Below are 13,678 nucleotides of genomic sequence, written 5' to 3' on the forward strand. Positions count from 1 at the left end.
AGGGAATGGATAGGTGGCGTTTCAAGTGGGGACACTTCTTTAGACTGATAACTTCCTCATCAGTTTGAAGAACTTCCAACCAAAATGTCGTTTGCCCATTCCCTCCATTGTTACTGCCTGGCCTGCTGAATTACTCCAGCACTTTGTGTTTTGTTCAAGATTCCAGCACCTACAGTTCCTTGCATCTTCATTTTAATAATGTTGATTGTTAAAGTACACCCACAACCTTAAGCGTTTAGAGAAATGTTTTGATTGAAAGATGAGACATAAATTTGGAGAAGAAAATGGATGCTGTTTCCTTCTTTTTGGTCAAACTTATGAATTGTGCTTGAAAGCTGTTATGAAGACGAGTAAAATTACACTTACCTCGAATACACCACCAAAGCTTGCACATAGGTATTGCCCGGGGACGGTATCGGTGCTTGTAGAACTGTGTAATAGCTTTAAAGTTGCAGATTCAATAGTTTCAGATGAGCATGTTTTTACCAACTACAAAAGGCACAACGTGACATCTGATGCATATTTACTATTAAGCAGATCACCGCAGATGTTAAGCAGAAGTTTTTTGCTCACTGAAATTTAAGACTATAAATGACTAACCAAGGGAAAGACAGCAAAAGTGAAGAAAACTATAGATGGCTTAATACTCACAGTTTAAAATTGTGCTGCTAAGCTCATAGACAGTACACTATTACCCAGCAGAGCCGAGTTCTGTGGTGCTGATTCCTTTTATTAATCTTGAATTCTATAATCTGAATACTAATGGACGTATACTTTAAACAGGACTTTTACCGGGGCAGTGCACTTTTGTGTGCTGGGGAAACTCATCCCTGCCCTCCGTGCTAGTGCTGCAGCTTGCTCATAACATAGCATGAACCCCTTCCCTTGACTGATGCTCCCACAATAAAGAACAGTCTACAGCTCAAAAAAAGGCACAAAGTGCTGGAGTAACTCAGTGGGTCAGGCAGCATCTCTGGAGTACATGGATAGACGATGTTTCGGGTCAGGAGCCTTCTTCTGTCCCTCTAAGTTACTCCAGCACTTTGTAAAAAAAAATCTTGTAAACCAGCATCTGTAGTTCCTTTTATCTACAGCTCAGTGTGGAGAAGCTGTCTGTGAGGACTAGTCTTGGGCAGGTCAGAGCAAACTGTGGGCTCCCTCAGCACTGAGATGTAGGATTAGAGCTGCCACAATGAGTGCAGGCAGTTGCTGGGGCTTAACAATGATCGCTCCATATGTTGACAAGCCACCCAGATGTTATGGTCGTTCTTATCCTGTTCGATGTGATGGAAGTTGTTATCTTTTCCCTTCATTATTTGGTTGCACTGCTTCTCTACTCTGATCTTTGGTTGATTCATTGTTTGAAACAATTGTTTGAAGCCTTCAGTGGAGGCCAGGGATTTGCATTGAGTCGCCGGCACAGCTGCAGGAGGGCAGATGTTCATGTAAACTTTCTGGAACAGCAGAAACACACCTTTATGTATAGAATGCAATAAGGACCATTCTTTGTAACTATTCCAGTAGCATCGTTTTCTTGAGATACAACATTAAACCTAAGCAAGATATCAGTGTATGAACATGTGATAAGATATTACACAGTAAAAAAAGACGCAAAGTCCTGGAGTAACTCAGTGGGTCAGCCAGCATTTCTGAAGAACATGGATCAACTGGCCTTTAAACAACCACCAGATTGCTGTCAACCACCAGATTGCAGATGTGGATTTACCCAATCACAATTGCTCCGAGTGTATCCTCCCTCAAGTTCCTGCCTAATAACATTGCAGTTAGCCATACTCCAATTTAGCATCTTCCCATAAGGTCCAGTCTTCTCATTCAAAACAATCTTAAAAATTATAGAGTTGCAATCACTATCCCCCAAAAAGTCTTCTACTGAACACCGGGTCACCTGGCCGGGCTCATTTCCCAACACAAGATCCAGTATGTTCCTTTCTCAGGTTGGACTATCCACATACTGTTTCAAGAAACCTCTTGGATATACCTCACAAAGATTGCTCTGGCTAAGCCTTTGGCACTGAGCAAGTCCCAGTCAACTTCCCAGGGAAAGTTAAAGTCACCCACTAAGGCAACCCTGTTGTTTGGCATCTTTCGGTAATTTGTCTACATATCTCTTCCTCTACCTCCTGCTTGCTACTGTGGGGTGTATAGTACAATCCCATTAGAGTGTTTGCACCTATCTTATTTCTAAGCTCCACCCATTCTGCCTCAGCAGACGAACCCTCCAGTATGTCCATTCTGAGTGCTGCTGTGACAGTGGTGCAATTCCTACACCCCTTTTGCTTCCCTTTCGATCATGTCCAAAATATCAAAACCCTAGACCATTGAGCTGCCAGTCATGTCCCTGCCACAACCAAATTTCCGTAACATCTTCGTCACAAGCATCAATCCATGCTCTAAGTTCATCTGCTTTCTGCACAATACTCCTTCCATAGAAAGAAATACATTTTAGCCCATCAACGGCAACATATTGCCGCACCTCTCCCTGTCTATCCTTCCTTTGATACTTACTGGTCCTGATTTCTACCTTACCATAACCTCTTCCAATTTCTGGTTCCCATCCCCCTGCCTCTCTAGTTTAAATACTTCCGAGTAGCGCCAGCAAAACTCCCTACAAGGATACTGGTCCCCTTCAACTTCAGATGCAACCCATCCCTCTTGTACAGGTCACCCCTGCCACAGAAGGGATTGCTGCCCCTTGCACCAACTCCTGAGCCACGCATTCGTCTGTCCTGTCTTCCTATTTCTATCCTCACTAGCACATGGCACCGGGAATTATCCAGATTACTACCCTTGGGGCCCTGCTGTTTAATCTTCTGCCTAACTCCCTATATTCACCTCACATGATCTCTTCCCTTTTCCTACCTATATCATTTGTGCCAACATTCACAACAATCTCCGGTTACTCGCCCTAATGTTCTGCAATTGCTTGGAGACATACTGGATCCTGGCACCAGGGAAACAACACAACATCCAGAAGTCTCATTTACTGCCACAGAATCCCCTATCTGTGCTCCTAACTAACAAGTCATTTATGCATATTCTCCAGAAATGCTGCCTGACCTGCTGAGTTACTCCAGAAATTGCATCTTTTTTTGTAAACCAGCATCGGCGGTTCCTTGTGTGTAAGATCTTTCGTAGAGCTTTATCAATAGTGCACTATCCAAGCTGAAGAGTTTACTGCAAAAGACTATGCGAGGAGATCAGTATCTTTTGCCATCTAGACATCTACTCTACTCTCCAGGGAAATACTGTTGTATTTATTCACCATATTTTATATTTGTTATCAGGTGTAAATAGAAAGTAGCTTCATTTTAATGTAAGTTACAGGGAAAAAAGGAGGCACAAGAAACTGCAAATGCAGAAATCTTGAGTAAAAGTGCTGGAGGAACTCAGCAGTTCAGGCAGTATCTGTGGATAGAATAGACAGGCTTCATTTCAGGTCAGGACCCTTCTTCAGACTCTGAATGGAGTGGTTCACTCTGAAGAAGTGTCCCGACCCCTGAAACGCTGCCTGTCCATTCCTTCCACAGATGCTATTTGACCTGCTGTGTTCCTCCAGCACTTGGTGCTTTATAGGTAACACATATTCTTAACTGAAAAATGTCTTGATTCTAAACTTTTTTGAATGTTCACATTTTCTTTTAGTTTCAGTGATTATTTTATGATAAACCTGAGATCCTAAGAATTTCTTTTAATTAAAGGAACACAATGGAATTTCTGAATAAGGAGTTACATAAATATATGCGCAAGTTAGATAAAGAACAACAAATAAGGTAAGATTTAAAAACCTGTGCGTTTCCCCCATACTAGTTCACACATCAATTTTTTGTTGGCCACACCAGACTTGAAATCATCACCCAATTCCTTAAATACAAGATAGGTAGAAGGTTTCAGTAATTTAGCTTTAAGGGTGAACTTTGAAAAAATCAATGCTGTCAAAAATTCATAATCATACCCTTTGCACAGATACAATTACTTAAATCCCGCTCTTTCCTCATTTACATTTACAAGGGTCACCACACAAGCATGGTGGAGTACATGCCACAAGCAGCATCAATGATGGTGAAGTGGAAAAGGTTGAGAGCTTCGAGCTCCTTGGAGTCAATATTACCAACAATTTGTCGCGGACCAACCACATTGAAGCGACAGCTAAAAAGGCACACCAACGCCCCTTCCTTAGGGGAGGAAGGAAATTCAGCATGTCTCCAATGACTCCTACAAACTTCTATAGATGCAGTACAGAAAACATGCTATCATTGTTGCTTCACAGCTTGATGTGTGAACAGCTCTGCCTAAAAAATTGCAGAGTTGTGGATGTAGCCCACTCGATCACGCAGACCAGCCTCCCCACCTCAATCTACACTTCATAATGCTACAGGAAAGCAGCCAACATAATCGAAGACCTTTCTGCCCTGGTTATTCCTTCTTCTCCCCACTCCCATCAGGAAGAAAATACAGAAGCTTGAAAGGGTGTACTGTCAGACACAGGAACAGCTTCCTCCTCTCTGTTATCAGGCTTCTCAATGACACTGTCTTATTCACTTCAACCCGATTGCGGACATTGGACTGTGCCTATGGAACCGGTGTGCCACAATTCTGAGAACTATATTCTGCACTTTGTATTGTCCCTTTTGTTCTACCTATTGTGCATGAGTTTGACTTGTTTGTACTTATGTATTGTATTATCTAATTTTATTGAATGGCATGCAAACTAATACTTGAATGAATTAATGAATGAATGAATACTTTTTTTTGAATGAATTAATGCTTTATTGTCACACGTGACAAGTCACAGTGAAATTCTTTGCTTGCGTACTCAAGGTATGCAAATTGTTGTCCATAAAAGGCGCTTATAAAGTTACAAAGTACCCCTGTGCCAGGTCCCCCTTTGTTCTCCTCTCCCACCCGCTCCTCACAGTGGTCCCCTCCACGCTGGGTTGTCCATTGTTCTTCCTCCTCCCTCACGGCGGTCAATTTTGGTATAGAGATATATATATATGCATTACACATATAACAGCCCAGACCTCATGCTGAAGGACTGTTATGTGTTCTGCTTTCACCTATCATACTGACATTAATTTAAAGCTTAACTCCTTAATTGTTTATTCACACCAAAAAATCTGAATTTCAAGTAAAATTGTAAAATGTAGATGATATATTTTGTAACCAGATGTATTTAATTAAGGGAAATGTAATGTCATAATTTCTGTATCTGAAATTTTGCTACAACACCTCCTTTATTTAACAAATAGGAAAGACACCCAAGAGAAAAGAGACAAAATATCAAAGGAAATGCTGGAAGTCAAAAGATCAACTGAGCGGTACTTAACTATTTTGAGTAAGCGCTTGCAGTCCTTCAGGAGGAAACGTGAGAAACTTTTGAAAAAGGTATGGACGTTGATACTTAAGATGCGGAGCAGGGAAATGTGGTTGAGGGAGGTGACATTCTTGATGACCTGCTTAATTTAGGATATCCTAGATTATCATGGTTTTCAGTAGACGTCACCTATTACATGTGGGGGAAAAATGCATTGAAGGTAGCACTGTGGCCCAACTGATAGAGTTGCTGCCTCAGAGTGCCAGACCCTGGGTTTAATCCAGACCTTGAGTGTTGTCTATGTATCCTTTGCATGTTTCCCTATGAAGGCATGGGTTTCCTTCCCACATCCCAAAGATATGCGGGTTTGTAGTTAGCCTCTGTAAAAGATTGTCCCTTGTGGATAATAAAATGGGGTAACGTCAAATTAGTTGGAATAGGTGGTAGACATGGACTTGGTGGGCTGAAAGGCATGTTTCAATGCTGTATCTTTCAATCAATTAATTAAGCTCTAACTTTGCAGAACTGCACTATTTCAGGTTACTCAGGCCGAGTTCTGTTACTTTCACAGAGACACAACCAACAAATTACATCTTATCTTAATTCATCTATTTTAGAAAATACCACAATGCTTTCCCCTTCATCCACCAGCAGAGGTTAATTAGTTTAGCTTAGTTTAGAGATAAAGCACGGAATCGGGCCCTTCGGCCCACCGGCCAGCGATCCCTGCACATTAACACTATCCTACACACACTAGGGACAATTTTTTTAACATTTTATACCAAGCCAATTAACGTACAAACCTGTAAGTCTTTGGAGTGTGGGAGGAAACTGAAGATCTCGGAGAAATCCCACGCAGGTCACGGGGAGAACGTACAAACTCTGTACAGACAAGCACCTGTAGTCAGGATCGAACCCGGCACACTTGCTCTGTAAGGCAGCAACTCTACCACTGCGCCACCGTGCCGCCCCAAGATAATTAGATAAGGAATCACATGGAATCTTTTATTTTTTGCTATAATGTCATAAGGTCAAAAGGAATAGGAGTATACAATAGACAATAGACAATATGTGCCATTCGGTCCTTCGAGCCAGCACCACCATTCAATGTGATCATGGCTGATCATTCTCAATCAGTACCCCGTTCCTGCCTTCTCCCCATACCCCCTGACTGCTATCCTTAAGAGCTCTATCTAGCTCTCTTTTGAATGCATTCAGAGAATTGGCCTCCACTGCCTTCTGAGGCAGAGAATTCCACAGATTTACAACTCTCTGACTGAAAAAGGTTTTCCTCATCTCCGTCCTAAATGGCCTACCCCTTATTCATAAACTGTGAGTTCTGGACTCCCCCAACATTGGGAACATGTTTCCTGCCTCTAACGTGTCCAACCCCTTAATAATCATATGTTTCGATAAGATCCCCTCTCATCCTTCTAAATTCCAGTGTATACAAGCTTAGCCGCTCCAGTCTTTCAACATATGACAGTCCCGCCATTCCGGGAATTAACCTAGTAAACCTATGGTGCAAGCCCTCAATAGCAAGAATATATTTCCTCACATTTGGAGACCAAAACTGAACACAGTACTCCAGGTGCGGTCTCACTAGGACCCTGTACAACTGCAGAAGGTCCTCTTTGATCCTATACTCAACTCCTCTTGTTATGAAGGCCAACATTCCGTTGGTTTTCTTCACTGCCTGCTGTACCTGCATGCTTCCTTTCAGTGACCGATGCACTAGGACACCTGGATCCCGTTGTACGTCCCCTTTTCCTAACTTGACACCATTCAGATAATAATCTGCCTTCCTATTCTTACCACCAAAGTGGATAACCTCACACTTATCCACATTAAACTGCATCTGCCATGCATCCGTCCACTCACACAACCTGTCCAAGTCACCCTGCAACCTCATAGCATCTTCCTCACAGTTCACACTACCACCCAGCTTTGTATCATCTGCAAATTTGCTAATGGTACTTTTGATCCCTTCATCCAAGTCATTAATGTATATTGTAAATAGCTGCGGTCCCAGCACCAAGCCTTGCGGTACCCCACTAGTCACTGCCTGCCATTCTGAAAGGGACCCATTTATCCCCACTCTTTGCTTTCTGTCTGCCAACCAATTTTCTATCCATGTCAGTACACTACCCCCAATACCATGTGCTCTAATTTTGCCCACTAATCTCCTATGTGGGACCTTGTCGAAGGCTTTCTGAAAGTTGAGGTACACCACATTCACCGGCTCTCCCCTGTCAATTTTCCTAGTTACGTCCTCAAAACATTCCAGAAGATTAGTCAAGCATAATTTCCCCTTCGTAAATCCATGCTGACTCGGAACGATCCTGTTACTGCTAACCAAATGCTCTACAATTTCGTCTTTTATAATTGACTCCAGCATCTTCCCCACCACTGATGTCAGACTAACTTAAGTACCCTGGGATGCAGACCATCAGGCCCTGGGGATTTATCAGCCTTCAGTCCCATCAGTCTACCCAACACCATTTCTTGCCTAATGTGAATCTCCTTCAGTTCCTCCGTCACCCTAGGATCTCAGGCCACTAGAACATCTGGGAGATTGTTTGTATATTCCTTAGTGAAGACAGATCCAAAGTACCGGTTCAACTCGTCTACCATTTCCTTGTTCCCCATAATAAATTCCCCTGCTTCTGTCTTCAAGGGACCCACATTTGCCTTGACTATTTTTTTCCTCTTCACATACCTAAAAAAGCTTTTACTATCCTCCTTTATATTGTTGGCTAGTTTACCCTCGTACCTCATCTTTTCTCCCCGTATTGCCTTTTTAGTTATCTTCTGTTGCTCTTTAAAAGAGTCCAAATCCTCTGGCTTCCCACTCTTCTTTGCTATGTTATACTTCTTCTCTTTTATTTTTATACTGTCCTTGACTTCCCTTGCCTCTTACTCCCCTTAGAATCTTTCCTCCTCTTTGGGATAAATTGATCCTGCAACTTCTGCATTGTTCCCAGGAATACCTGCCATTGCTGTTCCACCGTCTTCCCTGCTAGGGCCTCCTTCCAGTCAAATCTGGCCAGCTCCTGCCTCATGCCTCTGTAATCTCCTTTGCTGTACTGTAATACTGACACTTCCGATTTTCCCTTCTCCCTCTCAATTTGTAGAGTAAAACTTATCATATTATGATCACTGCCTCCTAATGGCTCTTTTACCGTGAGTCCCCTTATCAGATCAGGTTCATTACACAACACTAAATCCAGAATTGCCTTCTCCCTGGTAGGCTCCAGTACAAGAATAAGGCCATTTGGCTCATCGTCTACTCCACCATTCAATCATGGCTGATCTATCTCTCCCTCCTAACCCCATTCTCCTGCCTTCTACCCATAACCTCTGATGCCTGTACTAATGAAGAATTTATCTATTTCTGCCTTAAAAATAATCACTGACATCTATAATGTTCCATTTCCATACTTAATTTGTTTTTAGCTTGAATCTTTATTTTACCCAATTGTTGCAGTTCAGTCTGAAGTGTTGTTCTAAATTAATATTCTCTATATTGTTTATAATTATACAAAGCCTAAGATGCCTTGACAGTATAGGATTGAAAAGTGCATTATTCATAGAATGTATCTATCTATGTATTTATTTATTCCCCCCCTCCCCCCCCCGGTCAATACAATACAACAGATTGACCATACATTTGTGAAAGTTAAATAGTAGAAATATCAAAAATAAAACAATATAATCACACAAGATATTCTCTGACTGAAAAAAAAGGAGTAGGCAGAAGCCAAAGCTTATTGTGCCTACCCTTAATACTTAACAAAGCATTACCCTAACTAGCCAAAATAGCAGTGAAACAAAACAATAAAACAAAATATAATTTAAAAAACACAACATCATAAGTCAGAAGCAGATAAACAAAACATAAAAAGAAACACACATATAGTCAAGAAACATCATTTCTGTCAAGTCAGTCATTTCTCAGTGCTGATCACATATTTTGCATCTTTCAAATAAAATATTTTTGAACATTTTCTTGAATTCACGCATATTACTACACTCTTTTAATTCATTGTTGCAACTATTCCATAAATTGACCCCTTTAACAGTCACACATCTATTTTTCACATTTGTCCTTACCCTCTTTTTTTCAAACATATAATTTCCTCTGAGTGGATACCTGCTCTCCCTCACTGAAAACAAACCTTGAATACTGTGAGGAAGTGTTCTTTCTTTTGCTCTAAACATTATTTGTGGTGTAATATGGTGTAATATAGAAGACCATTCTGTTCATCATGCCAAGTTAGTTAAGAACTTAGAACCAGTTTAGAACAGTGCTGGCACTTTGGCCAATGACTGTACCGAACATGATGGCAGGATAAACGAGTCGTCTCCTCTGCCTGCTTGTGATCCATATCCATCTATTTTCCGCATATCCTTGTGCCTTTCTTTGAAAACCCACACATCTTTGTGATGTAGAGAAAACCCAAGTGCCTGGAGGAATCCCATGAGTTCACAGGGAGAACGTGCAGACTGCGCACAGATAGCACCCGAGGTCAGGATCTAACGGGGTCTGGTGCTGTGAGGCAGCAGTTCTACCAGCTGTGCCCTGTGCCAAGGTTGTTGAGAAGTAAAGTAAACAACTATTACTAGACCCACGGGTTTGATGGGTACAAGAGGTGATTTTGATTTCAATCACATGTTCACTTCGAGTAGAGCATACTGATTGTGGTTAACCAAGCAGCTATACTTGTATCACCTGGAGAAAGGTGAATGTGACAGATTGCACTGGACGCTCAACTTGTCATTCAGCCTTACCTCTGGGCACTTTTGATGGTCCCTGAATCCATCTTAATCCTAATCCTCTAGATTTGGTGGTGAGGGTCTGAATCTTCCATTTCAGATAAAGAATGTTGCACCTATCCAGATTTCGCATTACCTCAGTATGAAATGTTTTAAATGCAGCGATGGGGTGTCCATGTATTGTTTGAAACTGAAAGTTTCCAAAAGGTTTTGTTGAGAATATGTCGCCAATTTTTGGCCTTTTGTGTTTGAGTGGATAAATCAAGTGGTTGATTGATGAATGTTTTTAGAAGACCATTTTAGTGAAGATTATTATTTTTTTTTAAATTTACCACTGTTTTATGTTTCAAACCAGAGTTCGAGTCTCGAGAAGGCTATTGCAGAATATACTGAAAACATTACGGCCCTTAAACGACAAATTGCGATAAAAGAAGCTGCATTGAAAGAAATAACCAAGCGTTTGTCAGAAGAAAACAAGCATTTGAAAGTATAGTATACCTTTCATCTCTTCAGCTGTGTTTATAGTATCTGCAGATTGTAATTTACAGTTACCAATGTCTACATGTGCTTACAGAAATGATTGTTTGGATTAAATGCTTGCATTAAGCTTCAATAATACCCGGCAATTATTTCGCTTTGTGAATGAATAAAAGAATGTTCATATGATGTAACAAATTTGAATGATAAAGTGCCTGTGATGTTTAAAGCTTATTCGAACCATGATAACCACCTCACGAAAGTTTCATTCTGCTGAGTTCCAGAGTCAGACCAGGAAACAGCTGTAGATAAATGTGCCTTTTATTCATTGATAAAACACAAAATGCCAGAAGAACTCAGCTTGCCAGGCAGTATCTGTTGAGGGAATGAACGCCACTGAGTTCCTCAAGCACATTGTGTTTTGCTCAAGATTCCTGCAGCTGCAGTTTCTTGTGTCTCCACCCTTATTGTCTGAAATTCAATAAGCAATTCAATACAGATACTCCCTGACTTACGTAATAGGCGACTTATGTTAACTTGCACTTAACAGTTCCATGTCACGGTAGTCTTTGTAGCAGTGTGCTACTGGCGTTGCATGCAGCCATTCCTGCAAGCCAGTCAGCTCGTCTCGTGGATGGTCCCACGTGGTTTCCGCCTGGGAGCTTCCACATGGTCTCTGTGTCGGAGCTCCCAGGTGGGCTCTGCGTTGAAAAGTACATTTTCGCGTGCGCAGTAGCACCTCCATTTAAGACTTGCGTAACATCCGCGGGACGTAACCCTTACGTAAGTTGGGGAGCGTCTGTATTAGGTATACACATTGCCTTTCTATTGGATGTATTAGATACTTTTCGAGCTACGTATGATGATGGGTCGGGGGTGGGATTAAGCAGGCCAGGAAATGACTGAAAATGGGTCTGTGCTTCACTGCTGTCAACAGCATTTTTGCCACTGACACTTCAGTTGCAAAGGCCCTTGAGTGACAAGGTCTAGATAATGAGCTGGACTCCTAGCAAAAGCTTACACTCTGGATTGTGTGGTCCAAGGCATTGGCAACTGACAGAAACTGTGTGGTCCAAGGCACTGGCAGTCTAGTCAGTGTAAGATCTGCCCTAATGTAAAGGACACCTCAGATCTATGTACCCATCATCATGCTTTGATTAGGAAAACAACTGCAGATGCTGATTAAAATCGAAGGTAGACACAAAATGCTGGGGTAACTCAGCGGGTCAGGCAGCATCTCGGGAGAAAAGGAATGGGTGATGTTTCGGGTCGAGACCCTTCAGACCTGAAGAAGGGTCTCGACCCAAAACGTCACCCATTCCTTCTCTCTCTCGAGATGCTGCCTGACCCGCTGTCTATCATGCTTTGGTTGTTTCCCTGAACAGATACTCTCATTAAATATTGATGGATTTTGGCTTATCTTCAGTGAAACCATCACATCTTATTACTATTTAAACCCTAGTACTAATATGAAGCAAGGTTTAATCCTTGCCTGTTGAAATCAATTACAGTATTAGGGCAATGCATTTTGAATTTTTCTGTTCTATCCAAAAGAATGAAATTAAAGAAGTAAACGAAAGAATGATGCAGGTGAAACAAGAATTGGAAATAAATTTGCCCATCAAACAGAAGCTAGAGTCTGATCTTGCAGAAGTGACAGCAATTTGTGATGAACAAGGGACAGAACTTGATGGTAATGTCAACATGGTATTTGTTTGAATTTGTTATTACAATATATAAATAGCATATAGTGCAAAAATGGAAATGGATAGGTGACATTATGAGCCCCAACCTGAAAAGTCACCTATCTATGTTCTCCACAAATGCAGCTTGATCTGCTAGCTGACCCCAAAATGCCATTGGTTGCAGGGTCATTGTGATTATTACAATATAATATGTCAAATGATGTGGTTAGATTCTCTGTTATTGGTGATGGTCATTGTACTTTGGCAGTGCAAATGCTACTTATCAGCCATGCATACTTGTTGTCTGGGTCTTACCACATGCAGACCCATGCAGACTGCTTCATTTGCTGAGGAGTTGCAAATGGAATCCAACTTTGTGCAATCATTAGCGAACATCCCCACTTCTGACATGGTAATGATGTCATTGAAGAAGAACCAAAGATGGCTGCGTCTGGACATTGCCCATAAGAAACATCTACAGCAATGACGGGTTTGGCAATTGTCTTCCTTTATACAAGGCATGACACCAACTATTGAAGTGGTTTCCTTTTGATGCTCATCATCTTCAGTTGTATCTTGTTTTCCACAATACTTAACCCAGTCTGCCTTCATATCAAAACAATCTATCTTGCCTCATCGCCCTAATCCAGGGAGGATGTGGAGGCTTTGGAGAGTTTGCAGAGGGGGTTTACTAGAATGATGCTTGAATTAGGAGGCACTAGCTACAAGAAGAGATTGGACAAAACGGTTTATTTTCCCTGGAAAGCTGGAGACCTTCACTGCAAGGAGAGAGGATGGACAATGTGGAATGTTTTCTCTGGAATGCCGGAGACCTGATAGAAGTATATTTAAAATGATGATTGGCAAAAATAAGGTAGACCATCAGAATCTATATCCCAGGGTGGAAATGTCAAAGACTAAAGGACATAGCTTTAAGCTGAGGGAGGCAAAGTTTAGGTTAATTATTATTATCACATGTACAGTGGGCAGCACAGTGGCACAGCAGTACAGTTGCTGCCTTATAGCACCAGAGACCTGGGTTCAAAACTGACTACCGGTACTGTCTGTATGGTGTTTGTACGTTCTTCCTATGACCATGTGGTTTTTCTCCAGATTAACATGTTTCCTCCCACACTCCAAAGATGTACAGGTTTGTAGATTAATTGGCTTTGGTAAAAATTGTAAAATGTCCCTCGTCTGAAGGATAGTGACAGTGTGAATGGGGATCGTTGGTCGATGCACACTCGGTGGGCCGAAGGGTCTGTTTCTGCATTGTATCTCTAAACTAAACTAAACTATGAAAAGCTTTGTTTTGTATGTGACACAATCAGATCAGATAATACGGTACATAAATACAGTAAAGTTAAATTCAAGTACAATCAATGGGGTGGCGGAACCCCACGGC

At 41.6% G+C, this 13,678-nt stretch overlaps 1 protein-coding gene across 1 annotated transcript in view; it reads left to right on the forward strand.

Moving 5' to 3' along the window:
• Nucleotides 1-13,678, forward strand: part of ccdc175 (coiled-coil domain containing 175) — a 50,391-nt gene that overhangs the window by 22,191 nt on the left and 14,522 nt on the right. The window contains exons 11-14 of the mRNA XM_078406599.1: nt 3,720-3,791; nt 5,271-5,406; nt 10,467-10,598; nt 12,143-12,281. Of these exons, the coding sequence (XP_078262725.1) occupies nt 3,720-3,791; nt 5,271-5,406; nt 10,467-10,598; nt 12,143-12,281 (479 nt within the window). The remainder of the gene's footprint in view (nt 1-3,719; nt 3,792-5,270; nt 5,407-10,466; nt 10,599-12,142; nt 12,282-13,678) is intronic.

The sequence above is a fragment of the Rhinoraja longicauda genome, chromosome 10, assembly GCF_053455715.1.
Source record: "Rhinoraja longicauda isolate Sanriku21f chromosome 10, sRhiLon1.1, whole genome shotgun sequence".
NCBI lineage: Eukaryota > Metazoa > Chordata > Chondrichthyes > Rajiformes > Arhynchobatidae > Rhinoraja > Rhinoraja longicauda.